This window comes from Moschus berezovskii, chromosome 11 (assembly GCF_049115385.1).
Source record: "Moschus berezovskii isolate FMDL1 chromosome 11, NW_MosBer_1.0, whole genome shotgun sequence".
Classification (NCBI taxonomy): domain Eukaryota; kingdom Metazoa; phylum Chordata; class Mammalia; order Artiodactyla; family Moschidae; genus Moschus; species Moschus berezovskii.
This window is the reverse complement of record NC_142470.1, coordinates 40,512,036-40,539,823: the sequence shown is the minus strand read 5'-3', so window position 1 is coordinate 40,539,823 and position 27,788 is coordinate 40,512,036. Positions and strand designations below refer to the sequence as shown.

Sequence of the window (27,788 nt, the reverse complement as noted above, 5' to 3'; positions counted from 1 at the left end):
GAAAAGCCCGTGAGCAATAAAGACCCAGCATAGTCAAAAGTGAATAAATAAAATTTTTTAAAATAAGTTTTATCATTCTTCACTTAAATCTAATTATACCACCAAATATAAGTGTTCTAAGAAATTTCACAAATTTTTCATTTTTTTCTTTGAAAATTAAGAACAAAAACAAAACACATTAAAGATAGGTTTTAAAGTTCAATTTAATTTTTACTTTAATAATTATGTCCGTAGCTTGGTTCTATAAACATGTAGGGAATTTCTTAAAGTTTAATTTTCTGAATTTAATATTATTCAAACAAGTGACTTTCCAAGCATCACAAGAATTTTATGTGAAATCACAAGAATTTTATGAGTGTTTTAGGTGGTTCTGTCTCTTGAAGGAGGGGGAGTGGTTACTGAAAGGGTGATGAAGTCAATGTCTCTGAGCTTAGTTGCAAACATGGGCACTGGAGAAACAAAGTGACTTAAGAGATACTTATTAAGAATCAAAACTTCTACAGACTTCAAAAACAAAATTTATTCACAAAATATATTAAAAAGTGTGACAAAAAATGAGACTACAAAAGCTCCACAGTCTTATACATCTCAACATCATCACAGTCAGCAACTGAAAAGTCTCCAGTATTCAACTTGCTTTTTAAGATTAAAAAAATCTAAAAAAGAAAAGTCTTTGTCAATCACAGCATTTCATTCTGAGTTAAATTGCTGAAAACTGATGACCATGTCATTTTGGTATTTTATAGAGTAATGTTCTTCATGGAGATTTACTGACACTGAAATATCTCAAAGTGTATTTATTTATGAAGGTTAATTCACAATAGTCTTACCAAGGTAAACTATTTTAAAACAAATTAAATCACTACTACAAACCTGTAAAGACTAAAACCCAATACAAGTGTAATTACAGAATATGAAACTCTGAGGACACAGAACAAATTTAAAATAATTATAGAAAAGTTTCAACTTTTTATTAGAAATGGAGGGGAGAGATACAGAGTAGCTTGGTTCTATAAACATTTAGGGAATTTCTTAAAGTTTAATTTTCTGAATTTAATATTATTCAAACAAGTGACTTTCTAAGCATCACAAGAATTTTATGTGAAATCACAAGAATTTTATGAGTGTTTTAGGTGGTTGGAGACCTTGGTGCCCCATGTGCAACAGCAAACCACTACCCTATCAGGACGCTGGTCAGGCCGTGTGACCTTTCATAGTCAGAGAGAGGCTGGCCCAGAAGTTTGCGTCTGAGGCCTTTTCCCATCAGTCAAACCGCACTTTGTTCAGTGACGGTCAGAGGATCCCAGAACGTATTCTACATTCTCTGAGTATTTGCTTTGGAGGGTTTCAAGTCCAAAGATCAAATTTTGTGGAGTTTTGTAACGATCAGTACTCTCACCATTTGGTCAAATGAACTACAGATGCACAGACCCCTCTTATCTGGACTCCAGTCCAAACTTGAAATGGGCTGAGTAGACAATGTAACATTCTGCAGAAGGCTGACGGAACCCGCAACTCCCATCTCTACACCCTCGGAATCTTTCTTTGATCGCTGCATCGGGTATTCGCTGAAAATAAGATGAAAGTGCAAGAGGAGATAAACCTTAGTATTTGTCATTTTATTCTTACACATGTGCTCCAACAGCTACTTTTATTTCTCACTTGACCACTGAAACTGATAAATACTAAGGCATCTTTCTTGGAGAAGGAAGTGAATACACACTCTGGTAGTCTTGCCTGGAGAATTCCATGGACAGGGGGAGCCTGGCAGTCTATCGTCCACGGGGTTGCAAAAGAGTCGGACACGAATGTCTGACTAACACAAGGCATCTTTCTAATGCTGCGTTGTATCGCAATAAGGAGACAGTATTTCAACCTCAAGCCCAAATCCCACAAATCTCATAAAAAGCCATTATTTCTACAAAAAACGTTGAAACATTATTTCTGTTCAGCATGAGTACTTTTTTTACTATGAAAGTTCTAGACTGATCTAGCATCTTTAATAAATTGACCTGGTGCTCTTAATCATCTTTTACTATAATTCTCCTCTAGATGTGGATTGTTAGAGGCCACAAGTAACTTTTTGCCTTACAAGTAACATTTGCAGAACCTCATCTTAACACTTCCAGAAAGGGAAACTGACGCTGGTTTCTAAGCCCAGAGCTCCTCCAAGCTGAAGGACCTCCTATGTACCATTACTAAGGGAAAGTGCTACTGGGAGGAGATTTTAGACCTGGACATCATTGACTCAAAAAAGAAAACAGTGAGTTCTAGAACGTTTGATCTTCTATCAGCTAAAAATATAAAATTATAACATAAAAAGAGCTGAAGGTTAACAATTCATAAATATGATTTGAACTAGATTTGAGAAAGTGAAAAATGAAACACCTGTCCCGCATGGAGATGTGTTCCTAGTGAAACACAGGGGTATTCCTCCGAAGGTCTTTTCAAGCCTGTTAGGTATCAACTATGACTACCTTTATTTCAAAAGTAGTAATAAAGGCCAAGACTTTAACAGGCATGAAGCAATTCAGAAGCAGAACAGAAACAAATGATAAGCAGATAACCGCCTATCCTTTTTTCCTCTCAGACCCTACACCTCCTTTTGATTTTTAAAAAGAATACAACATTCAGATGAATAGACAGATTACAGAACATTTTCCATGTCTCTTGGCAAAGGCTGCAGTTGTTTAGTATTTTTTTTTTCCCTAAATCCCCCATAACACCTATTCAAGTTTTACAGTGGAAACTGATCAAGATGGTTAAGAATAGGATGTGGAGCTCATCTCTCCCCACAAACACATCAAAAACAGGAACAATTCTCACTGAAAACTAACTGGAAACTGGCACAAGGATTTCTGTACAACCAAGGCTGTGAGGAGAAACACACGGAATTGGGAAGGGAAGAAAAGAAAAGTGATTGGGTCAGGACCTGGGCCCCTGGGAAGAGACTCAGAGGAAAAGGGAAGATACATAGGCAGACACCCACCCTGGGGAGTAGGTGATGAGAGCTACAGTGTGGGTGCCTCCAGGTCCTATGCTGGGGAGACAAGTCCCCTTGGCTGCTTGGAGGAACTCATAGGAAGGCTGTAGCCTGGGCCCACCTCCCTGGCTTCTGTTCAGCAACTTGGGATCAGACCCCTACCCGAATAGGGCAATAATGGCCACTGAACAGAGGGCAGGTCCCACCACATCCCTGGCTCCAGCTCGAGCCCCTCCATCTCCAGCCACACCCCCTACCAGAGTGATGGCTGCCAGCTACCCGGAAGAAAGATGCAACTTGTGTCCATGTCAGATCCCGCTCTCTCACCAAAGGCACTGGGCACAGGCAGTCTCCTACGTAAGAACCCCCTTTAAGACTTATATAGGTACAGAGGCAGGGAAAGTCAGCAAAACAACACTGCACTCAATTGAAAGAGCCAGAGAAAATCTCTGAAAAACAATAATGAAACAAAAATAAACAATTTACCAGATAAAAGAATTTAAAGCACTGGTAAGAAAAATGTTAACTGAATCAGGGGAAAAAACCAGATGTACACAGTGAAAATTTTAACAAAGAACTAGAAAATATATCAAGACCATTAAGAACTCAATAGGTGAAAAAAAAGATACTAAAAGGAACAAATAACAGATAGTGATACAGAAGAATATATAAATGACCTGCAAAACAGGAGGATGAAAATCACCCAATCAGAGGAACAAAAAGAAAAACAAACAAAAAAAATGAAAACAGTTTAAGAGATCTCTGGGATGACATTAAGTATACAAATATTCTAAAGGGAGTAAGAGAAAAACAGAAAGTCACATACAAAGGAATCTCCAGAAGGCTATCAGCTCATTTTTCTGCAGAAACTTTGCAGGCCAGAACGGACTGGCACAATACAGAGTGCTGAAAGGGAAAACATGCAACCCAGGATGTTTTGCCCAGAAAGATTATCATTTAGAATAGAAGGAGATATAAAACAACTTCTCAGACAAGCAGAAACTAAAAGAACTCAATACTAAACCTACCCTAGAAGAAATGTTAAAGGATCTCCATGTGGAAAAGAAGAATCTATAGGAAAGGGGAAAGCCCACTTGGAAAGGCAAATATACAGTAACAGCTGACACGCAAATGCAATGATAAGGTTTTTCCTCGAGGTCGGGCAGCATCTTCAAGCTCTGTTTCTGTCCTGTCACAGTGACGTCACCTGAACTTGGGCAAGTCAGTTATCAGGATCTAAAACTAAGAATTACAGCCCCTTTCCTTTCTTCCAGAGGTACTGTTCTGATGACCGAATTAATATTTCACAAAAACCTTCGGTCAAAGTCTTCCTATTAAAAAAAAAAATAAAGAAAACTAGCCAAAACCACAATTTCAAATTTATGAAATGAAGTGTTCACAAATTATTCTAATGTATGGAACATACCACTAAAAAAAAAATTTGTTGTGTTAAAAGATTTATATTGATATTTATAAAATATAAATAAGTATATTAATAAAAATGCTTAGAAAGTAGTTATGTAATACCGTGAAATTTAAAATCATATCAAAATGAACTAAGTCAAAGGAGGAAAAACAGTTTAATCGAATCCTACTTTACGCCCACAAGTAACCTAAAACAGAGCACTGTGCACTGGGAGAGACTTACTACTTCCAGAGGTGCAGGCTGCCGGCGCCTCCAGCTGTCAGGAAGACCTCTCGGTTCTGTGGCAGGTGTCGGACTTGCCACACAGTAGATTTATGAGCCTGAACAGAACAAGAGGCACACAAGCGCTGTATAAGTTTTTAGGATAAAGAAAGACTACCCTACATAGAGAACAGACTTGTGGTTGCCCAGGGAGAGGAGGGGTGGGGGTGGGAAGGACTGGTAGTTTGGGATTAGCAGGTGCAAACTGTTATATACAGAATGGATAAACAACAAGCTCCTACTCTAGCACAGGCAACTATATTCAATATCCTGTGATAAACCATATTGGAAAAGAATATGAAAAAGAACGGATACATGCATATAACTGAAACACTTTGCTGTAGAGCAGAAATTTATACAACATTGTAAGTCAACTATACTTCAATAAATTAGAAAAAAGACTGTCCTAGACGAGAAACCTGTAAAAAAACAATTTTTACCTCTATCAATGACAATTTTAGTAACTTCGATTATTTCAATTACTGTTATAAAAGTAATGATTTTCTAGCATGTGTCTCTTTTTAAACTTTCTTATTTTTTTTTAAATTAAAAAAAATTTTTGACTATACTGCATGGCTTGTGGGATCTTAGTTCCCCAATCAGGGATTGAACTTGGGCCCTGGGCAGTGAAAGTACCAAGTGCCCTGGCACTTCTCTTTATAATGGCTACAGAGATTTATAAAGGCCCATCAGAAATCAGGAAAAGAATCATTTTCCTTGTTTCATAAAGCAAAGTTCTGCTGGATTTAAAAAAAAATTATCAGATTAAAAGTCTTAACATTTAGCTTCAGGGTATCACACAAATGATGCAAATAGATTTTATACATTTAAATATCTCTAGCTCACTCTAAGGAAAAAAAAACCTCAAAATACAAAAAAAGAGAAATTATTCTAAGGGGGAAAAAAAGGTGGACTGAACTTTTTAACAACTTTACTTTATTAGAGCAGTTTTATGTTCACAACAAAACTGAGTGGAAAGTACCAAGAGTTTAATGTAAAGCTCCAAGTTTAATCTGTAATTTACACCACTGGACTGGTCTAGTCTTCAAAACAAGGGTCAGGAGGACTTACAGTGTTTATGGTTATAACAAGCCCGGTCCTTTATCAGTCATATTAAAGACAGAAATAGCAACTGGATGAATGTTAACAGCTTGTAAATCAATCCTTATAGCGCTACATTCACCGTGGGGAATTTGAGAGAGGGATGGGGGAGGGGGAGACAGGAGGATGGGAGAGGGAGAAAAGACTTCTGCTTCTAGAAGTAGTGAGACCAGCTAACTTGATTTAAGCCACACATAAGACATTTGCATTTCAGTTGATGATCAGTCTTGACATATGATTTTATTAGCTTTTTAAGAGAATTACCATTAGCAGAGAAAAACACATATCTCAAAATACTCTGAGGCTTCTCTGGTAGCTCAGCGGGAAAGAATCTGCCCATAATGCAAGAGACACAGGTTTGATCTCTGGGTTGGGGAGATCCCCTGGAGGAGCCTAGTGGGCTACAGTCTGTAGGGTCACAGAGTTGGACACGACTGGAGCACACATGCACATATGTTGATCCATTTTTGAAAAGTATATAATTAGTATTATGTTAAGGTATATATTGGGCTTCCAGGGTGGCTCAGGTGGTAAACAATCTGCCTGCAATGCAGGGGGACTGGGTTTGATCCCTGGGTTGGGATACTGGCATATAGCTAAAAGTATATAATTGGATATTAATACAAATATATTTATTAGAAAACACCAGACTATGCTTTGTTAACCACACTCTTTTTTTTTCTTAATTTTAAATTTAAAATTATTTTAATTAAAAAAAATTCTGATAGTTGCTTTACAATGTTGTGTTAGTTTCTGTACAAAGTGAATCAGCCACACACAGACATACATACTCTCTTGCTCGGATTTCCTTCCCATTTATTGTTGACTAATTTCTTAAACCAGCTAGTTTTCTTGTGATTGCTCTTAAACTACAAAATAAGAGTAATTACCAATGAAGGCCTTTATTATTAATATAATCAAGACATATGAAACTGACAAACTTTAGGAAACTATTCTTTGCACAGAAAAACTTATCAAGATCCTACAAGAATATATTAATAGCTCCCTTCATGCAAAAAACCTGGAAGGAACTTGGTGACTCATTCTATTTATTAGTCTAAAACAAGCTATTAGTATGAACATTCCTCTTCATAGAAAGGTATTTCCCTCATCGTTACCTTTTCTGAAACAGAAGCAAAACCTTTGGTTGGATGCTGTGTTCTCATGTCAAAAACATGAAACTTGCCTTCCAGAGATGTAGCTACTAACTTATTCATACTTATGTCTTTTCTGTCAAACTCCAAGCTACACACCTGAAAACATAGAGAATATTTATGAGTGATGCTCCAATGATTACATCCAAGAGTTTCTTTCAAACCAAGTAAAACAACTTTAACATTACTGGCTCATGTGAAAGCACTTTTAAAAAAATAATTTTATCTTTTGAATCTGTATACCAAATACTTGTAACTAGAAAATTTTCTTCTCGGTTAGTAAGGTCCCAAAATCATCTAAGGCACTGAGGTAAATCTGGAAAGCCATAACTTAACATTTTACCATTATTACATAATGGTTTTATAAAGTTAAGTCAAGGCTGACTAGAGGAAACAGGAAGGAACCACATTCTTCACTAAAGATGTACAACCCGGGAACCAAAAACCTGCAAGTACCTAGGAGTCAATTACAATCTCAGGCTTCCTGATATTACCAAAAAAGGGCCTGGTACCAGCTCACTTTAACATTACACTGTGTAGCCCACAGGCATCCAGAGATGGGCTACAGGAGTGGTGACCCACTAGGCACTGTCACACCACACCTGGGTGTATGTTCTCCTTCTGAAGAGAGCATCCCTGATTTTTAATCAGATCCTCAAAGGACTTCACAGACCCTAAAGGTTAAGAACCATCCATCCATAAAGGGGTTTTACTGAGACGAGTTATTAGGGGTGCTTTCCTTTTGTAGTTCAGAGGTACGTGGAAAAGACATTCAGAGAAATGGCAAAGAATGCAAATGCACATTACCCCATTTTTTATATTTGTCTCCCACCGTAAGGACATATTTCTGAGATCAAACAGCTTGATGTCTCCGTTGTCATAGCCAGCACACACGACACGTTCCTCCTGATTATAAGCATTGCCTAGAAATCAGGACATGACATTTCAGATCTTTTTAAATGCTGATTTGAAGGCTGCCTAAAAAACTTATGGACATCTGAAACTAACATAACATTGTAAACCAACTATATTCCAATAAAAAACAAAATAATTATCTTACAAAAATACACAGGTAACTTGTACCAAATCAGGTGAAGAAGTCACATTGGATAGAATCTCATTTTACTAATCCTACAGGACATCGAGATTATTAATTTAGCACCTGATATTGTTTACCAAAAAAGCTCTTCATTGAAATTCTGTGCTCAAGAGGTATATGAAAGTGTTTAATGGATTTTAAATTGAAAACAAATATTCTTTCTATACTCTATTTGCAAAGACTAACAATTCAAGCATAGCAGGGTTTGGTAGGATAAATACAGTTACACTTCCATTGCTTTCTTTGAATGCAAATGAAAACTACTTTGAACTTACTTATTTTGAAAAATGTTGTTATGGTGTTATCTTATGAGATGCTCACAGCTGAAGTAAATCTACAACCTGCAGTTGAATTCACCTTGCTCAGATCCAGGAATTTTTTGGATTACTCCCTTCTCTTATAAACTCCAGCCCTGCATTTCCACTGAAGGGTTCACCGAGATGATGTGACAGCAGCTGAAACTCCTGATGTCTAAAACTGATGTCACCATCTTCCTTTAAAAACTATCATATACTGTGTGGAACTTTTTCAAAATACATCATTCACTTCATAGTCAACCTCAAAACTCAGTCACCTTGGACATAATCCTTTCCCTTGTTCCTCATTTCCAAAAAAAATTGCCAAACTGTATTTATTTTGCCACATTATTATCTTCTGAATTTACTTCTCTGTTCCATTCTCACTGCTTCTTCAGTTCAGTTCAGTTCAGTTCAGTCGCTCAGTCGTGTCCGACTCTCCGCGACCCCATGAATCACAGCACGCCAGGCCTCCCTGTCCATCACCAACATATTTCCTGGAATACTGCAAAGAACTTCAGAACTCACATTTCCTCTGCCACTCCTCCTGCCTACACGTCCACAGTGTAAAGCTAAAGCTCTGATCATATCTCATCCTTGCAAAAGCCTTCAAAGGTTTACTGCTACCTCCAGACCATCTAAACACCTCTGGCTGTGGTCACATGTCATCTTTAAGGCTATTCCTACCTCCATTCCTTCTACATACTCTTCTTCCAATGCTTGAAATCTCCCAATTTCAGTGTTTCAAAGCCTACATATCCTTGGACTGAGGTCAGTATGTTCTTTTGGCTCCCCTGGGATTCCTTCTGTATTGATCCATGCCTCTGTGACCTTTTATCACTCCGAACTTGTATGAGTGATACAATTAATGTAAATAGCACTTTTGATTAAAATTACCAGCTTCTTGAAATTAAAATAAAAGTCTGCTTTGGATATATGTCCTTTCTTTAAATTTAATGTCCTATATTTAAAACTGCACTTACATCCCTTAGTACAATGATTAAAAAGCCTTTAATGGACCCAAAGGTAATTATTTTTTAATTATTACATAAATTTTACATGATGATTCTAAACACTAATTCTGAAATTTCTTCCCAAGTGTGCAGGTTTTTGGTTTATATTGTTACTTATACACACACATATAATATATACACATAGAAATCTCCCAATTTCAGTGGTAATTTAGTTTTAAAATGGGAAATCTAAAACTTTCCTCTGATGAAGCAACAATCCAATTTTAAAATAACATAAATAGCTAGACAGGCCACATACATTGTTAAATCTCATTTTTAATGTCTGTTAATCTACACTGATTATACTAAGAAAAAGGGGAAAGAAAATAAAGGTTTAAAATTAAATATCTTTATTATTAATAGCAAAAATGATTGTAATTTTGGTGCTCAGTGAGAGATACAAGGGCAAACATCAATATTCATTTTAAGTATATTAATAGAGGAACATGGTTATAAAATTTGTAAGACATAATTTTGCAATAGTATAACTATTTTTAGAAAATAAACACACACTGTGTAGAGCATACTGTAAGATTGGTTAGGTTACCATCTAAGGCTCTGCTTAATTTCACTATTGGCATTTGGTCCTAAACTAGGTCAATATTACCAAGTTAAACAGAAATAAATAATAATAGTCCATATTTTTGAACACTTGATATCTAAGCACAATTCTAAGCATTTTACGTGTATTAACTCTGAATCCTCATAAGTATAGTATTAAGTAAATTCTTTCATGATTTCCGTTTTATAAATGAAGCAAGCAAAAATCAGAGAAGCCTGGTAACTTGCCCCAGGTCACAAAGCCAGTAAGTAGCACAGTGAGAATTCAAACCCAGGCCCAATCACCATGTCTATTTGCCTCGATAAACTGCCAGAATAAAGTACAGAAGAGATTCTGAACAACTATGAGGACTTTCCTGAAGCACTGTGCTTTTTATAATCTGGTATTTCAGGTGTAAGAGTCCTTTAGTAATTTACCAAATGCCACAGTCCAACAGTCTCTCTTGTTCTCTCCCTGCACAGGTTCCATATTAGCAACCGGATCATCTTTCTGCCTTGGGTCCCACACCTTTACGGTTCCTGACATGAAAAAAAAAGGAGTTGGCAAAATTCAATAGTGAATGATGGCATTTCTTTCTGCATTCTCTTCACACGGCTTCCTATGTACATGGAGATATTATAGATGTTACAATATGTGAAAAATAGTCACGTTTTTCTGACTTGTTATTGGGCAAGTTGTACTTAATATAAGAGATTTAACCCACATGTTATACCATCTGACTTGATTTCCAACTAGTAGATACACAACAAAGCCAACAAATGTTCTTAAGTCATCAACAAGGTATGACTGACAAGGCAAACACAAATGTTATGGAACTTAAACCATGCCTTACTTTCTTGATTTAAGCCTAATACAAATGTACTATTTATTTAGAATAAAGCAAGTGTCATTTTAATGTTTTCTCCTTAGTACCCATATAATCATTGGCATTTTTCTTATACATATAAGTAAACTAATTTTTACGTCTATGATTTCTTATATGGGGCTTCAGAATACCATTTCATATACAATTCAGTTTAATTTCCCCATGGCAGTAAAGAAGAGGGAAGAAGTTAATAAAACTAACCAATAATTCTTCTCAATTTGATTTTAACTCCCTCATTTTAATGCAAATTATGGGAAAACTAACTAGTGTCACTGATTTTGAGAAACACAAAGACATGTAATAAAATGGTTAAAAGGCAAGTACCCAAGTGAGAACAGAAAAAGGGTAAAAAAATCCTTGAAAAGGATAATAAATGCAGGAAAAGGGGAGATATTTCACTAGATTTATGGCCAAGGACAAAGCTGGTCATTATAAAGGCTACTTCAAGGAAAAATAAATTTCCTATAAATGTGACAAGTTACTATAATTTCTCTATGGACTTCCCTGGTGGCTCAGTGGTAAACAATCTGTCTGACAGTGCAGGAGACACGTGGGTTGGGAAGACCCCCTGGAATAGGAAATGGCAACCCACTCCAGCATTCTTGCCTGAAAAATCTCAGGGACTGAGGAGTCTGGTGAGCTACAGTCCATGGGGGTCACAAAGAGTCGGACATGCCTGAGCACGCATGTTATACATGACGGAACTCATAAAAATTGGTAACATTAAGTTTTTAATAGTTAAATGAACAAAGAACATAAATAGACAACCTGCAAAGCAAAATTAACTAAAAAACAAATACAGAGAGATGTTAATGCAAGTCACAACAGGATAGCATTTTTATCTCTAAAATTAGGGGGACAAAGGAATCAATGCTGGTGGGTAGACTGGCAGTCTACCATAGCTGATATGGTAAACTGGTACTTGGAGAAGTTTGACAAGTTTCTTACGTGATAAAATATGATTATTCCAAAAGAGTTACATACATGATGATACTCACTTCATTGTCACTCTCCCAAAACAACAAATAAAACCTTAAAGCAAATCAAATGCTCATTAACAGGGGCATAGCTAAGGAACTGTGATACATTCATAGGATGGAATATTATAAAGCATCAAAATGATAATTATGAAGACCACACCAAAACAGCAATATCATATGACAAAACATTAAATATAAAAAGATTAAGATACAAAATTGAGAAAACTGGGAATTCCCTCGCAGTCCAGTGGATAGCACTCCCTACTTCCACTACTAAAGACACAGGTTCAATTTCTAGTCAGGGAACTGAGATTCTGCATGCCCTGGTGAAGCCAAAAAAACAAACAGACTAAGAAAGAACAAAATTAAATCATATTAAAACTGAAAATACAGTGTTAATAAATTGAATCCTAGACTGGAAAGGAAAACCAACCTGATATTTATGCTAGTGTGGTAGGCTGTAATTTTTCCTTCTATATTCCATAATGCTTCTACGATTGGAAAAAATATTTGATTCCTAAAACACAGCTGCTCTTGAGAAACTGTTAGAAAATTAAATTCCACTTTTCTGTGAAAACAATTTCTTCATGGTCTTGAGCATTAAAAAAACTAGCCAAACCAATAAAGGTACCAATCACTTAGGTCCCCCTTCTGCAGCAACAAAAATTCTGACTCTGTTATATTCACAATAGCTCAGGACCCCAAAAGGCCTATAGCTTGTTAGTCACTGCGGGGGGAAAAGCAGAGTTGGAGCTCCGGAAGCTTCCTGCAAAGCTCAGCGGAAAGACCACAGACTGCAGTGTTCAACCAGCTGTCAATATGACAATTTTCACAAGTACTAATTCTGCTTTTTAAAAAAAGAAAATGAAAAGCTGCCACCCACAGTATATCATCAGCTACCTCAAAATTTTCTAGAGATTTTTTAAATCCTCAAGGTTCAGAGGAAACTATGGTTGTTAATAGTTGAACTAGCTCAAGACTAAAATAGTAAGTGCTATGCCTCTATCTCAAAATCTCCCGAAAGCCTGAAACAATTGAGGGATATACAATCAAACTTGCCCATCAAAAAAAGATAGAGAGATTTAGGGGGTCAAGGATTGAGGAAGACTTCCACATAGAATATACTGTTGCACAGAGACTTAACTGAAAAAAAAATTAATGTACACAGAATATTCTGACTTACCATCTCGGCTGCCAGTCACAATTTCAGGTGCCCCTTCCCCGATTCCAAGTCCACCAACACCATCTATAGTATTTATAATTTCTTTATGGCCCTTTACAGAATACACTGGGACCTCTGGAGCTTCCAAATTCCTGAACAACAGAACACAGCTTCTTACTTACACACACCCCAAATGTTTAGTTCACTACTCAAATCTAAGAATGCAGGCCATATTGAGATTTTTGATAAAAAATAAGGGTTTTTCAATTAAGGTAATTTATACATTTACTTCCAAATTTTCCTCTACACTTTAGCTTCTTTCAAGGCCTCCATGAGAGCTGTCATCATTCAACTTGGAATTCTAACTCCTGAGCCCACTTTACTCAATGGTCCTCAAAGACGATTGACCAAGGACCTCCACATGTGAATCCACCAGGGATGTTTCTAAAAAAAAATACAGACTCACAGACTCCTCCCCAGACATAATGAACAACTATCTCTGGGGTGGGGCCCCAAACCTGTTGATGCTCTAGTACATGGAGGCTGATAATACTGCTTTAAATACAGAGTAAATGGAGAAGGCAATGGCACCTCACTCCAGTACTCTTGCCTGGAAAATCCCATGGACAGAGGAGCCTGGTAGGCTGCAGTCCGTGGGGTCGCACAGAGTCGGACACGACTGAGCGACTTCACTTTCACACATTGGAGAAGGAAATGGCAACCCACTCCAGTGTTCTTGCCTGGAGAATCCCAGGGATGGGGGAGCCTGGTGGGCTGCCCTCTATGGGGTCGCACAGAGTCGGCCACGACTGAAGCAACTTAGCAGCAGCAGCAGCAGCAGCGTTGCTTTGTATACATTTCTTCCTTAATATTATTTTCTGAGTTCCACACTGATTTTCATCTAGTAACACTGTTCAGTTTGTCGTCATGCTGATCACAATAAATATTACAGGCAAACTAGCTGAAGTCTCTACTTCTAGGTTAGTTAAGTGAAGGGAGTACTGGAAAGCACCTACTTTTATGTGTCTGAATCTATAGCTGGGTGAGTGGCTCAAACAGGTTATGCTGATACACCTTTCTCTTACCTCTCTCCATTCCACACCCCTTCTTCTGCTTTTGTATTGGAGCCTCTATCCACATTTCTTTTTAGCAAGTCAGTTTTCAACAATACTTATACTTTTTCCCTTTAACGAACTTAGCTCTTCATGACATGTAACCTCAGCTTACCACTAGGCCTAGATTTATCAGTAAAATCTTGAAAATAAAATTTAAGAAGTTCACTGGTTCAGAGGTGGTGTTTATCTTTGTGGTGTTAATTGTGAAAGCGGCGAGAGACTAAAGAGGACTGAGGTTCTGTTTAAAAGAACTGGTTTACTCTTCATAGACTTTGAAACATCGGTTCTTTCAACATGAAATTATGACTTACCAATGAAAATAAAGCAGTAATACCTATACTAGGAAGCTCTGTTAGGAAAATAGTCAACTGTTATATTTGTTGTACACTTTTGTGCTGAAATGTATCTATTTTAAAAAATAACAGACTGGTCTCTCTCTCAAATTCTTTCAAAGTATATGACACAGCAGGTAAAAATTAACGCATTCTGCATTCTAGTAAATGCCAACTTAATTGCATGTGTGCTCAACTGTTCAGTCATGTCCAACTCTTTGCAACCCTGTGGACTGTAGCCTGCCAGGCTCCTCTGTCCGTGGAATTTTCTAGGCAAGAAAACTGGAGGGGGTTGCCATTTCCTACTCTAGGGGATATTCTCAACCCAGGGATCGAATCTGCGTCTCTTGCATCTCCTGCACGGGCAAGCAGATTCTTTACCACTGCTCCACCTGGGAAGCCTGCTAATTATTAAGAAATTAAAGCAAATGGAATTAAAATAGCTTCATTCTATATTATGATTCTAATATGACTAAATATGCCAAAGTAATTCAGTTACAAAATAGCAGATTCTAAATTAGAATCAAAAAAGATCACAAGGTAGGGAAGACAGTTCCTCTAGAACATTACTGTAAACTTTACATGATTAGGAGATAGTTTTAAAAAGTTTTTACAGACGAATTTCAATTCATTCAACTCTAAATATGAGGAAATAACTAGGTAAAACACGAAAATTAAAAGTATTTGGTACTATTGAGATTTTGCTTATTCAAAACAGATTTGTCTTGACTTACTCAACAGATGTGTTCCTAAAAAGTTGTGCTCAGATGTAAGTTAAAGTATAAAAAGAAGTTTAATGAACTGAGAGTTCTATGTTAAACAAATTAAAACATACAAAAATATATTATTGTGTAATGGCAAGCCACTCCAGTACTCTTGCCTAGAAAATCCCATGGATGGAGGAGCCTGGTAGGCTGCAGTCTGTGGGGTCGCTAAGGGTTGGACACGACTGAGCGACTTCACTTTCACTTATCACTTTCACACATTGGAGAAGGAAATGGCAACCCACTCCAGTGTTCTTGCTTGGAGAATCCCAGGGATGGGGGAGCCTGGTGGGCTTCCGTCTATGGGGTCACACAGAGTTGGACACGACTGAAGTGACTTAGCAGCAGCAGCAGCAATGCCAAGTATCTTCTTAAAATGTAAACAACATCTAATTTTTCAGTGTTATACATGAGCATTGTTATATACTGTATCCTTCACGGTGGAGGGAATAGCCCTTTATTAAAAATACAGGTGTTAAACGCTAGCACTAAACAGCATGTGTGGAAATAAATATTAATGTTATTTGAAAAAACAAAAAAAAAGTTAGCATTTTAAAATAGATTTGAAACGTGAAATCTAAAAATATATATTAAAGGTAATTGCAATATTCTTATAAATAGTTAAAATTTAACAAAAAACATCTTGGAATTCTTTCAGTGGAAGTGTAACACATCTATCAAAGAAACAGCTTATGTCTTCACACTGGTGAAATAATCTTACCATATATGAAGGTTTCCAGCAAAATCTCCAGTGGCTAGATATCTCTGCTGTAAAGATGTTGCGCCAAATGTTCCACATTTAATGGGTTTGGCCTTTTCAATCTTGATAGAAGGGAGGGAGAGAGGATATGTTATTTAGGTAAGCACCTATCTGTAATCCATATTTATGGCTCTATCATGGGAATTAAATAAGGCACACAATTTTAAAAAGCAATTAAAATGTTTTCTGATAAAAAATTACCATGCTTTTGCTTCAGTAATTTTTGTATAGTCTAAAAGTACAGGCGGGCTTCCCTGGTGGCTTAGCTGATAAAAGAATCCACCTGCAGTGCAGCCATGAAATTAAAAGATGCTTGCTCTTTGGAAGAAAAGCTATGACCAAACTAGACAGCATATTAAAAAGCAGAGACATTACTTTGCCAACAAAAGTCCGTCTAGTCAAAGCTATGGTTTTTCTAGTAGTCATGTATGGATGTGAGAATTGGACTATAAAGAAAGCTGAATGTCAAAATGATGATTTTGAACTGTGGTGTTGGAGAAGACTCTTGAGAGTCTGAAAGGAGATCCAACCAGTCCATCCTAAAGGAAATCAGTCTTGAATATTCTTTGGAAGGACTGATGCTGAAGCTGAAGCTCCAGTACTCTGGCCACCTGATGTGAAGAACTGACTCATTGGAAAAGATCCTGATGCTGGGAAAGATTGAGGGCAGGAGGAGAAGGGAACAACAGAGGATGAGATGGTTGGATGGCATCACTGACTCAATGGACAGGAGTTTGAGTAAGCTCCAGAAGTTGCTGATGGACAGGGAAGCCTGGCATGCTGTAGTCCATGGGGTCGCAAAGAGTCGGACACGACTAAGTGACAGAGCTGAAATGAACTGAAAAGTACAAGCAGATCTTGGGAGATTTTGCAAGTTTGGTTCTAGACCACCAAATAAAGCAAATATTTGCAATAAACTGAATCAGATGAATTTGTTTTTCAGTGAATGTAAAAGTTATGTTTATACTATCCTGTAGCCTATTAAGTATGCAAATCATTATGTCTAAAAGACAATGTATATACTTTAATTAAAAAATATATTATTACCAAAAAATTGCTAACTGCTTTGATCATCCATGAAAAGAAACCCCTTGTCCATTACTGTTTTCTCATGAGACTACAGCAATTCAGTCACATCTTCAGGCTCCACTTCTAATTCTAGTTTTCTTGCTGTGTCCACCACAACTTCAGTTACTTCCTCCACTGAAGTCCTGAACCCCTCAGGTAATCCATGAGGTCTGGATCAACTTCTTCCAAACTCCTATTCATGTTGATATTTTGACCTCCTTGCATGAATCACCAATGATCTTAATGGCATCTAGAACGGTGAATCCTTTCCAGAAAGTTTTCAATTTACTGTGTCCAGATCCATTAGAGGAATCACTTTCTTTGGCAGCTGTAGACTTAAGAAATGTATTTCTTAAATAACAAGACTTGAAAGTTGACATTACTCCTTGATCCATGGGCTGCAGAATGGATGCTGTGCTAGCAAGCATGAAATCAATGTGAATCTTATGGGTACATCTTCATCAGAGCTCTTGGGTGAGCAGGTATATTGTCAGTGAACAGCAATATTTTGAAAGGCCTTTTTTTTCCTGAGTAGCAGCACTCAACAGTGGGCCTTAAATATTCAACAATTTGTTGTAAAACAGATGTGCTGTTATCAAAGCTTTCTTGTCCCATTTATAGAACACAGCCAGAATACTTAGCATAACTCTTAAAGGAACCAGGACTTTCAGAATGGTCAGTGAGCACTGGTTTAAAATTAAAATCACCAGCTGTATTAGCCCCTAACAAGAAAGTCAGCCTGTCCTTTGACTTGAGGCATTGGCTTCTCCTCTCTCGCTATGCAAGTCTTAGATGGCATCTTCTTCCAATAGAAGGCTGTTTCATCTACACCAAAAATGTGTTGTTCAGTGTAGCCTCCTTCATGAATTATCTTAGTAGATCTTCTTCATAACTTGCTGCAGCTTCTGCAGCACCTGCTACTTCATCTTGTACTTTCATATTAAGGAGACAGCTTCTTTCCTTAAATCATATGAACCAACCTCTGCTAGCTTTCAACTTTTCTGCTGCTGCTTCCTCGCCTCTCTCAGTCTTCAAAGAATTGAAACGAGTTAGTGCCTTTGCTCTGGGCTAGGCTTTGTCTTAAGGGAATGTTGTGGCTGATTTATTCAGGCCAGTAAAACTTTCTCTATATCAGTAATAAGGCTGTTTCACTTATCCTTCTTGTGTTCACTGGAGTAGAACTTTTCATTTCCTTCAAGAACTTTCACTTTGCATTCACACCTTGGCTACTATTTGATGGAAGATGCCTAACTTTTGGCCCATCTAGGCTTTCAACATGCCTTCCTCACTAAATGTAAACATTCTTGGTTTTTTTATTTAAAGTGAGAGACCTGTGACTCTTCCTTAGAGGCCACTGTAGGGCTAATTTCAATATTGTTGTGTCTCAGCGAACAGGGAGCCCTGAGAGGAAGAGGGTTGGAGAAAAGTCAGCAAGTGAAGCAGTCAGAACACATACAACATTTACCAATTAAGTTTGCAGTCTTGTCAGGGTGTGGTTGATGGCATCCCAAAACAATTACAACATCATCATCAAAGGTCACTGACCAGAGATCAAAAATACAAATATACTAGAGGAATTACCAAAACATGATACAGAGACACCAATCAAGCAAGTGCTGGTGGAAAAACAGTGCTGACAGACTTGGTCAGCACAAGGTTACCAAAATCCTTCAATTTGTAAAAGATTCAGTCTCTGCGAATTCAGTACAGAGAAGCACAATAAAAGGAGGTATGCCTGTACATCAAATGAATGAGTTTTGCTTTTCTTCTCATCTCGCTAACAAGACATTAAATGCTGACACCTCTAATATCTCCACTGGTTTGCAAATATGCAGACTTCAGCATTTAATGTGGTATTCTTATTTAAGAGCCTCTAAAGAAAAAGGATATAATGAAGATATTACTCTTCCAGGTGACAACAGGAAAAAAACAACAACAAAACTTATGTGTCTTGTATGGTTTTCCCTGCAGAATCCTATAAACTGAGAATGGTTATGTCCAATTCTCTCTGAGACCGTTTTAGTGCAAAGAGATGTGCATACCTGTGTGCGCCAAAGGCACAGCTGTTAGCATGGACTAGCCAATGTTCTGATATTTCTTTAATTTAAAAGACTATTGGGGACTCCATGGAAGTCCAGTGATTAGGACTTCGAGCTTTCACTGCCAAAGGCCTGGGTTCAATCCCTGCTTAGGGAACTAAAATTCCACAGCCACTCGGCCAAATAAATAAATGTAAACAAAAATAAAAGACTACTGTTCTAAGTTTATATATAACAGTTGATCCTTGAACAGCACAGGAGTTAATCCACATGTAACTTACAGTCAGCTCTCTATATCCAAGATTCCTCTGCATCCGTGGATTCAACCAACCATGGGCCATGGAGTAATACAGTATTAACTCTTGAAAAATACCCAGGTATAAGTGACCCATGCAGTTCAAACCCATGCTATACAAAGGGCAATTGCAGTCACATCAGTAAAACAGCCACATGCAAACTCCACCTGCGCATGTCACTGAAGTCCATCTTGGAGTCTACATGTCCAGCTGCCTTGGCCCCTGGAAACTCTAGAGGACATGGAATTGAGGTTCTACGGGGTCACAAACAGTTGGACACGACTGAGCGTCTGAGCGCACACACATATATACACACATCCACACATCACACTCTAGCTGCAGAATGCTGCTGCTGCTAAGTCGCTTCCATCGTGACCGACTCTGTGCGACCCCACAGACGGCAGCCCACCAGGCTCCCCTGTCCCTGGGATTCTCCAGGCAAGAACAGTGGAGTGGGTTGCCATTTCCTTCTCCAAGCTGCAGAATAACACCTTCCATTTACTGTCAGCTCAACAGGGCAAAACTATTTCTCTTATTTAGTCTCTTGCAATCTTTTAACTTTTTTCTTTTTTGAATTTTTGCTGCAGTTGATTTACAATGTTATGTTTACTTATTCATTTTTAATTTTTGGCCATACCCTGCAGCATGTGGCATCCCAGTTCCCAGACCAGGGATCAAACCTGCACCTGCCACCTGCTGCACTGGAAGGTGGAGTCTTAACCATGGGACTGCCAGGGAAGTTCCCTGTTTTCTTTTCTTTTATTCTTAACAAAAATAGTACATATTCCCTATAAAGATGCAAACAAACCAAAGACCTGGTGAAAAGTAAGTTTCCCTTTGACACTTCCCAGAAGTAATCCTCATTCTCTTAGACCCTCTGATACCTATTTACAACTACATATAGACTTGGTTTAATACAGAGAGCATCAAAATATCAATATATTGCCTACTGACTTGATTTTTTTCACTTAGAGATACATCTGGACGAATATTTTTCTCTCCACAGAGTTCCCCAGTTTCTAGGGCACTTCTCCTGTAATCTTTGAGTTGCTGGGCCAATCTTCAACCCTACCACTAGGGTTGGCCTGCTTCATATACTTTGTGAAAACGATTTTCCTACCACTTTCAATGTTTGGTTGAGTATTTCCACATAGGACATATGTAGCAATTTTCAAAGAAGAAAATAAAATTCACTTAACACAAACTGTAACTGAACTTCTCTTTCATGATTCAAAAGAAATCATCATATGCTCCGATGCTTCGGAAACTCCCAGCCTGCTGAGCTTTCTGCTTGGGATCTGGATGAACTAGCAGTTACTAGGTAGCCTTGGCCTAAAATAAAGCCGAGACTCTTTGGATCTGTCCAGGACCTTTTGATTAAATTTTGTTTAATCAGACACCTACAATAACATGGTGGAAAAAGACTGTACTGACAAGAATAGAACACAGGATGTTAATTTTTTCTCCTTTTTAATACACTGGTGATCTGAGATAGCATCAGTTATATTTGACATCAGAAAACTGATATTCATCTATTTCAGCTATTTTTCCATTTTATGGAAAACACATCTTACAATGGGACACCATGGAGGATCAAAATTTTGTCAATTTAATAAAGCAGTTTCCAATTCCAAATCATTTACATCCTCCCCACCATCCCCTTCCCCCAAATAAAAGACCTGAAACAATATGTTAATACTGATATAGCTAATCACTCAATTAACTAATTAATCATTGCAGCTAAGCACCTAATCACACTATCAGAACACAATTTCTATAGCTAAACTAATTCAGACTTCCAACTTGGACCAACTGAAGAAACAGCTCCCCATTCCTTCCTCCCATCTGTCTCACATAGGGCCTGGGTCTCCCCCAGCTCCAGGCCACTGCTAATGAGTCCCTCAGTCTAAGGCAGAGGATGTGAACAGGCCTCGCAGGCAAGAAACAGGTGGGCCCCGAGGGACAGGAATATGCTTCCAGGGACTTAGGTATTAAGAACTACAGGAGGGCTTGCACCATATATTGATATAACTCTCTGGGAAAATTCTTCCCCAAATAGCCTTGGAAAGACCGGTCGCCCACTGTCTTCTCTTCTACCAGCTAAAGATTCTGCTTCCCATAATTCCACTGCTTTCCCCAGGAGTCTCTGACGGGGTCTCGCTTCCTCCTAGGTCATGGAAGAGAAAAAAGCTGACCCCTACTTTTCAGTCCCTGTAGGAAGCACACACTTCTAAGTGTTTACTGCTACTAATAAAAAATTGGGAAGACAAAGTTTTCCTCTGTTATGGCTTTACCTAACTTTTGCCTTTAGACCTTGTGGAACAGAGAAACCAGAAAACTGCAACCACTGATCTTCCAGTACCAACATAAATTCACAGATACACAGACAGATACACACATACACACACACACAGATCTAATGGATATTTTTTCTCCGGTTTAAGTTTTCTTTAATAATTTTTTTAGTTTGTCTGCTAGGAAATACTAGCTATTAAACACCAATAAGAAAACCTGGAAATGAGGATTAAAATTTTTATGCATGGTTACTTCTTGTGATGCAAATATCAAAGTATATATAATATATATACTCAGAGTATATGTATATCTTTCTACTGGGAAACTGTGTCCTTGTACAGAGGTGGAACTGATTATTACAATATTTCATGTTGTTCTAAAAACCACACCATGATGTCCAGATGTACTGACACCTGAACACATCTGAGAATTCCTACCTTAGGAGAAAACAACCTGAGAACTACTCTAATACTAGTACATGGTGGGGCCTGTACTAGATAATTTAACATGTGTCATCACAGGGATTCTAAAAGAGGGGTTTATTGCAAATAATGAATGGAATGAAATAAAAATGTATCCACACTTAGAGGCACAGACCCACAGGAGTGGCACCAAGGCCTGTGGGATATAAATGCACAAAGCCCTTTGAAGGCTGACCTTGCCAGTCTCTCTGACCTCATTTCCTGCTTCTCTCCTTTCACACTCCAGCCACACCTTCGGCTGAATTTTTGTTCTTCAGACAGGCCAGTCATGCTGTCTCAGGGTATTTGCATTTGCTGTTCCCACTGCCTGGACTGGTCTTCCCTCAGGTCATCGTGTCTTCTACCAACTCCGATTTCAGCTTAAATGTCAACGCCTCTAAGAGATCCTCCCCACCCCTTTAATCTTAAGTGAAACCCCCAAATCCCAATCACTTGCCCTGTTTAATCTCATTTCACTTATAAACAAACATGGATTAACTTCTCAGTCCCAGTGCTGGAGAGAGGGAAACCACTGCTGGAGATCATGTTCCCTTTTCTCCTGTCATATTTTCACCTGACAGACCATAGTTTTCAGTGTCATTTTATATGCAATAATAAAAACAGCATCCATATATGAAACACCAATGTATCAGATACTGTTCTAGATGTCCTTCTGTACTAGTCCATCCCTTCTCTTTCTCACACATGCCACTGCAAACTAAGTGTTTGGGACACCCCTTTCCAGATGACAAGCAGGTTCAAGAGATGAAGAGACTCGCCCAAGGTTCCTACAGTCAGGTAGATTCCAAGCTCTTTCCACTACACTAGGCTGTCTCCAGGACTACATGTAAATCAGTTAAATAAACATTTCCTATGTAGCCCCCATTCTGTAAACCCGAGCCCTTAGAAGTTCCAAAGAAATGCTCCAATCCTGAACTAGACTGGTGAGGTAAGGCCTGACTTAAACCTACTTTCAGATTTGTGTCCTTTGGTTTTAACCTTCATTTTATGTCTTCATAAAATGTAAACATGATATTTATGCTTCCTGTTTTTTATCCTTGTATCCTTTTATCAAAGGATAGCCATATATTCTTGTATAAAAGATTTAACTAGTGGTCTGTTGCAAATGATGTTTAAAGAATCAAATTAAACTCAAAATACAGAACCATATTGAAAAATAAACTCAAATGTATAAACATCTTGTTATCTGCACAGCAGGGAGGGCTGCGCTTTGCTCAGAAAGGCTGAGCTAGGTTGGCAAGTGGACTTAAAAAAGCAGAAGTGTTTGCTTTTTCCTTAGACATTCATGGAAATGATAACATTAGCTAAATTAAGAAAGGACATTGGAGTAAAGTTAATTTTTCTTTTCAATAGCTCATAAAAGGAACCCCTCCTTGTCCCTGTTAAATGTTTTCTTTGGAAAAGAAAAGATGAAAAGAATTCAGAGGACACTTAAGTTTTCCTGCTAGAAAACTGGTTAAAAAAAAATGGAGATCTATTTTGCAAAATGTGTTCCACAAAGTCAATTAGAATATATTAACTTTTGCTATGATACTGAAAATGACCCCCAGTTGTTGGTTCTCTTTGCTCTAATAAGTTAAGGTGATTAAGGAAGCCCATGATCGATAATTCCCAGCAGAGCTATTTCTGTTCTATCTGTGGGTGGTCTAGTACAGCTTGTCAGTATCTCCTCCTCCACATCCTGGCACTACTTAATTAACATTAAAAGGTTTAGTCAACCAAATGTTAACAAGCAGTGAATTCAGTGGCACAGAGGCTAAGAAAGCAGAACTTTATTAGATTATTACTAATTTTTAAAGTGTAAACATCCCCCACCGAGGCACTTTTCAGGACCACCCCTAGTCCTTTGGGCCAAGTTGGGGGGAGGTGGTGGAAGGTGCCCTCTACAGGCTGATGGAAGTCTCACACAAGAGGGGAAAAGCTGGAGAGAGATGGATTTCAGCCTTCACTTAAACCCTTGGCCAGATACCTGTGTGGAGTTTAACAAACTACTCAATTGTATACGAAGACCCTGCCTTCATTCCCTATCTATCTGATTACTAATAAGGAGGCATCAACAAAGACCCATTTTCTTCCTTCCTTTTTATCCTGCGCCCACGGACTCTGGAGCACAAGGCTTGAGGTAGTTCTACAAGGGTAAAATCAAGTTTCCCAATATTTTATGTCTCCTAATTTTTTAACCAATAATTCCACTAGCACAATGATAGCTAGACACTAACTTAGCTCTAGAAGAGGGAAAAAGAGGGAAAAGAAAGGAAAATGCATTTGGGAGGCTCCAAAGGTACCTAAGTGGCTCAGTGGTAAAGAACCCGCCTGCCAATGCAGGAGACTCGGGTTCGATCCCTGGGTGAGGAAGACCCCCTGGAGGAGGAGATGGCAATCCATTCCAGTATTCTTGCCTGGGAGACCCCATGGACAGAAGGAGCCTGGCGGGCTGCAGTTCATGGGGTCGCAAAAGAGTAAGACACGACTTAATGACTAAACAATGAAGATAGTCAACCCTACTACTCATTAGAATCATGTGGTGGAAGTTTAAAAAGTACTGATGTCTGGGACTCAAACTAGTCTAGAGGCAAGAAAGAGTCCCAATGCATCAGTTTCCAGGGGTGGAACCAAGGCATGAATATTTTAAAACACGTACACATAATACACACAAAACAACAGTAACGATACACATGCAGATGCTCCTGGTGCACTGTAAGAGCTGAGAATCCCTGGGACTGTTCTAAACCTATATTCTTTGCCACGGCATCATCACAGCCAAACACAATGTAAGCCCTCAAATCTGTGCACTTGTTTTACCCTCACTTTAGGCAGTAGGCAGTTTAAGAGGAAGGACTCATCTTTCAAATATCTTTGGTCCTTTTTTATCACAGTACCTTGAAATGATAGGATCTCAATGGAAAATTTACGGTAGAAAAAGAGAAGAGTCAAAGGATATGGGTGAAAATATAAAAAGTGGATACTCCTAGTGTTGAGGTGGGTGACATCAATTTACTTCTTTTCCCTATCTATATTTTTGGTATATTCTATCACGAACATATGTTACTTTAGTTAAAAAGCAAAATTATTCAGAAAAAAATACTGCTAGACTCTTCCAGAACTCTAGAAGAGACAAAGAACACTATTTCTCTTCACAGAACAAGTGTTTTCATGAAATGTACTCAAGTCATTAAGCCCTACTAAAAAAAAGTCACAAAACTGACTAGTATTTATTCCTAATAGTTCACCGTTTTCTTTCTCCAATTTCAATGTTCCCTACGTGTTCAAACTCCTGGCCTCAATAAATTAATGGTTAATAAATCAATATTTAAATGTTCCAAGTTATATTCTTTTACAGACATAAATTCACTCATTCTTTTAACAAGTAATTTATTGATTGGCTGTTCCTTTTATACCACACTAAAGAAAGAACTGTCCTTACTCTCTGGGAGTTTACAATCTAATTAGAGATACATGGGCCAGAAGGATATATTTCTAGCACAGATAATAATGATATTTATGTACCATAGGAAAGCAATAAAGAAAAGTTACTTTATGTGGGGATCAGGAATGAGGTGTCAATAGTCAAATAATCGGAACTGGATCTTAGAATAGCAACAGGTGACTGGGGGCTCAGTTCAGTTCAGTCACTCAGTCCTGTCCGACTCTTTGCGACCCCATGAATCACAGCACGCCAGGCCTCCCTGTCCACCACCAACTCCCGGAGTTCACTCAAATTCATGTCCATCGAGTCGGTGATGCCATCCAGCCATCTCATTCTCTGTCGTCCCTGTCTCCTCCCACCCCCAATCCCTCCCAGCATCAGACTCTTTTCCAGTGAGTCAACTCGTCACAAGAGGTGGCCAAAGTATTGGAGTTTCAGTTTTAGCATCAGTCCTTCCAATGAACACCCAGGATTGATCTCTAGAATGGACTGGTTGGATCTCCTTTCAGTCCAAGGGACTCTCAAGAGTCTTCTCCAGCACCACAGTTCAAAAGCATGAAAAACATAAAGAAAGATAGGAAAGAACAAGCCACGTTTAGGAGCAGAGTGCCCGGCTAGCAAAGACAATCTGAACAAGAAAACTGGCATTCATAGAAATTTAAAATGGGATGAGGCCTTACATACTTTCTAATCTAAGCTTTCCTAGAGAAAGTGTATGCATCCTTTGCCTATCAGTTGAGGCCCTAACTCCTCCAAACAGATTCTCTCCATAGTTTTTGGTCCCTGGAGTTCTGTCGTTTATGACAATGCTAACATCTGAGTATAACTGATCTTTTTTTTTCTAGGCAACCCAAATAAAGGCATTTAAAAACTGGTAAACAGATATAAAAATGTTAGTTAATATTATTATTCTCCAATTCTTCCATGAGTGCAATCTTTACAAAACTTGTAAACCTAACCTTGCCACACCCTGCTTAAAGCCCTTCATTGATGTCCCATTTTTCTTACAAAAACAGGCATAAATCTTTTAAATGATCTACAGCATTTGCAAGGCCTCCTCTCTGCTGTTTTGTTTCGAAAGGAGATAATCTCTCTCCCTCATTGCTGAACTGTTTCCTCTTGGAAATCTCAACTCCTAATTCGATCTAGTTAGCTTTTACTCAATGCAAATCTGGTTTTCTGGTTTTGTTTTTACTCTCATAGAACCATGTGCCTTTACATCAGAGAATTCATCTCAGTTTGTGTTTTATGTATTGTTGGTTTGATTTTTTAATTGACTCTCTCCCACTAGAAAAAAAAAAAAAACACTCCATAATAATCAGGGACATTGTCAATTACTAGCCGGAGACTACCAGGCAATCAATTGACACTTGTTGAAAGAATAATTGTTTTGGATTGTCTCCTCCAATTACATAGCAGGCATCCTAGTGCCTGCTTTGGCTTTGCTTGTATGACCAAGTATTTTACTATCTTGTACCTATTAAAAGACTCTCCACAAACAACTGCGCACTGCCCAGAAACGCTTCGAATTTAAATATGAAGTCGTAATGTCACCTCCAGGGACCTCGCACTGGACTGGGAGTGGGGTGGGGATGGCTGGAGGAAGAGAGCAGCAAGGCACGAATGAATTAGCCCGATGAGAATTCAGGTCTCGAACCAAAGCGTTTTACGTCCGAAGTATTCCTCAATCTGCGGTCAGCTTTGCTACTCCCGCGCAGCTTCAGCAGCGCTTTGGGGGGCACGCTGGACAAAGGCTTTGGCAAAAAGGAACGCAGAACTCCCGCCCCCAAGATCCGCACTCCCCTCCAGCAGCAGTCCCAGATCTAGGAACTGGGAGGTCTGGACCCGGCACCCACCTCCCGCAGCAGCTTTAGGTCCCCTTGCTGGATCTCGTACAGCTGAATGACGCCGGTGCCCCGTGCGAAGTTGCCCATGGTCACAAATTTGGCGCTGCAGGGCATCCACTTACAGTCAAACACCGTGTAATTGAGGCCCTTCTGGATATGGGAGATGATCTGAGGCTTCTCGAAGGCCGACATGGTCCAGCCGAGAGATTTCGCCTCCGCCAAGCGAGACACGGCCGATAAACCCTGACGAAACTAACCTGGAAACCAGAGTCCAGACCTTAAGGATAGTTTGTCCCTCCCGCTTGCCGTAGGCTCCCCTAGAAACCTAACAAGTGTTTTTAGGTTTCTCAGATAATGCCGGATGCTCTACTGCAGGCACACAAGAGTTTCCTTCCCCAACAACACAAACTTGTATGCGTTTACCGAGTACCTTTCGTATAGATACAGATTATGGGTTATAA

The 27,788-nt window shown here is 38.6% G+C and overlaps 1 protein-coding gene across 1 annotated transcript; it reads right to left on the bottom strand.

Annotated features, from left to right (window-relative positions):
* Window positions 1-206: 206 nt before the first annotated feature.
* On the bottom strand, window positions 207-27,638 carry DNAAF10 (dynein axonemal assembly factor 10). The gene is made up of 8 exons (XM_055400319.2): window positions 27,337-27,638; window positions 15,835-15,935; window positions 12,924-13,054; window positions 10,312-10,413; window positions 7,733-7,848; window positions 6,890-7,024; window positions 4,632-4,729; window positions 207-1,568 (listed from the first exon to the last, which is right to left on the bottom strand). The coding sequence occupies exons 1-8, from the start codon at window positions 27,517-27,519 to the stop codon at window positions 1,361-1,363; spliced, it is 1,074 nt and encodes a 357-aa protein (XP_055256294.1). The 5' UTR covers window positions 27,520-27,638; the 3' UTR covers window positions 207-1,360.
* Window positions 27,639-27,788: the final 150 nt, after the last annotated feature.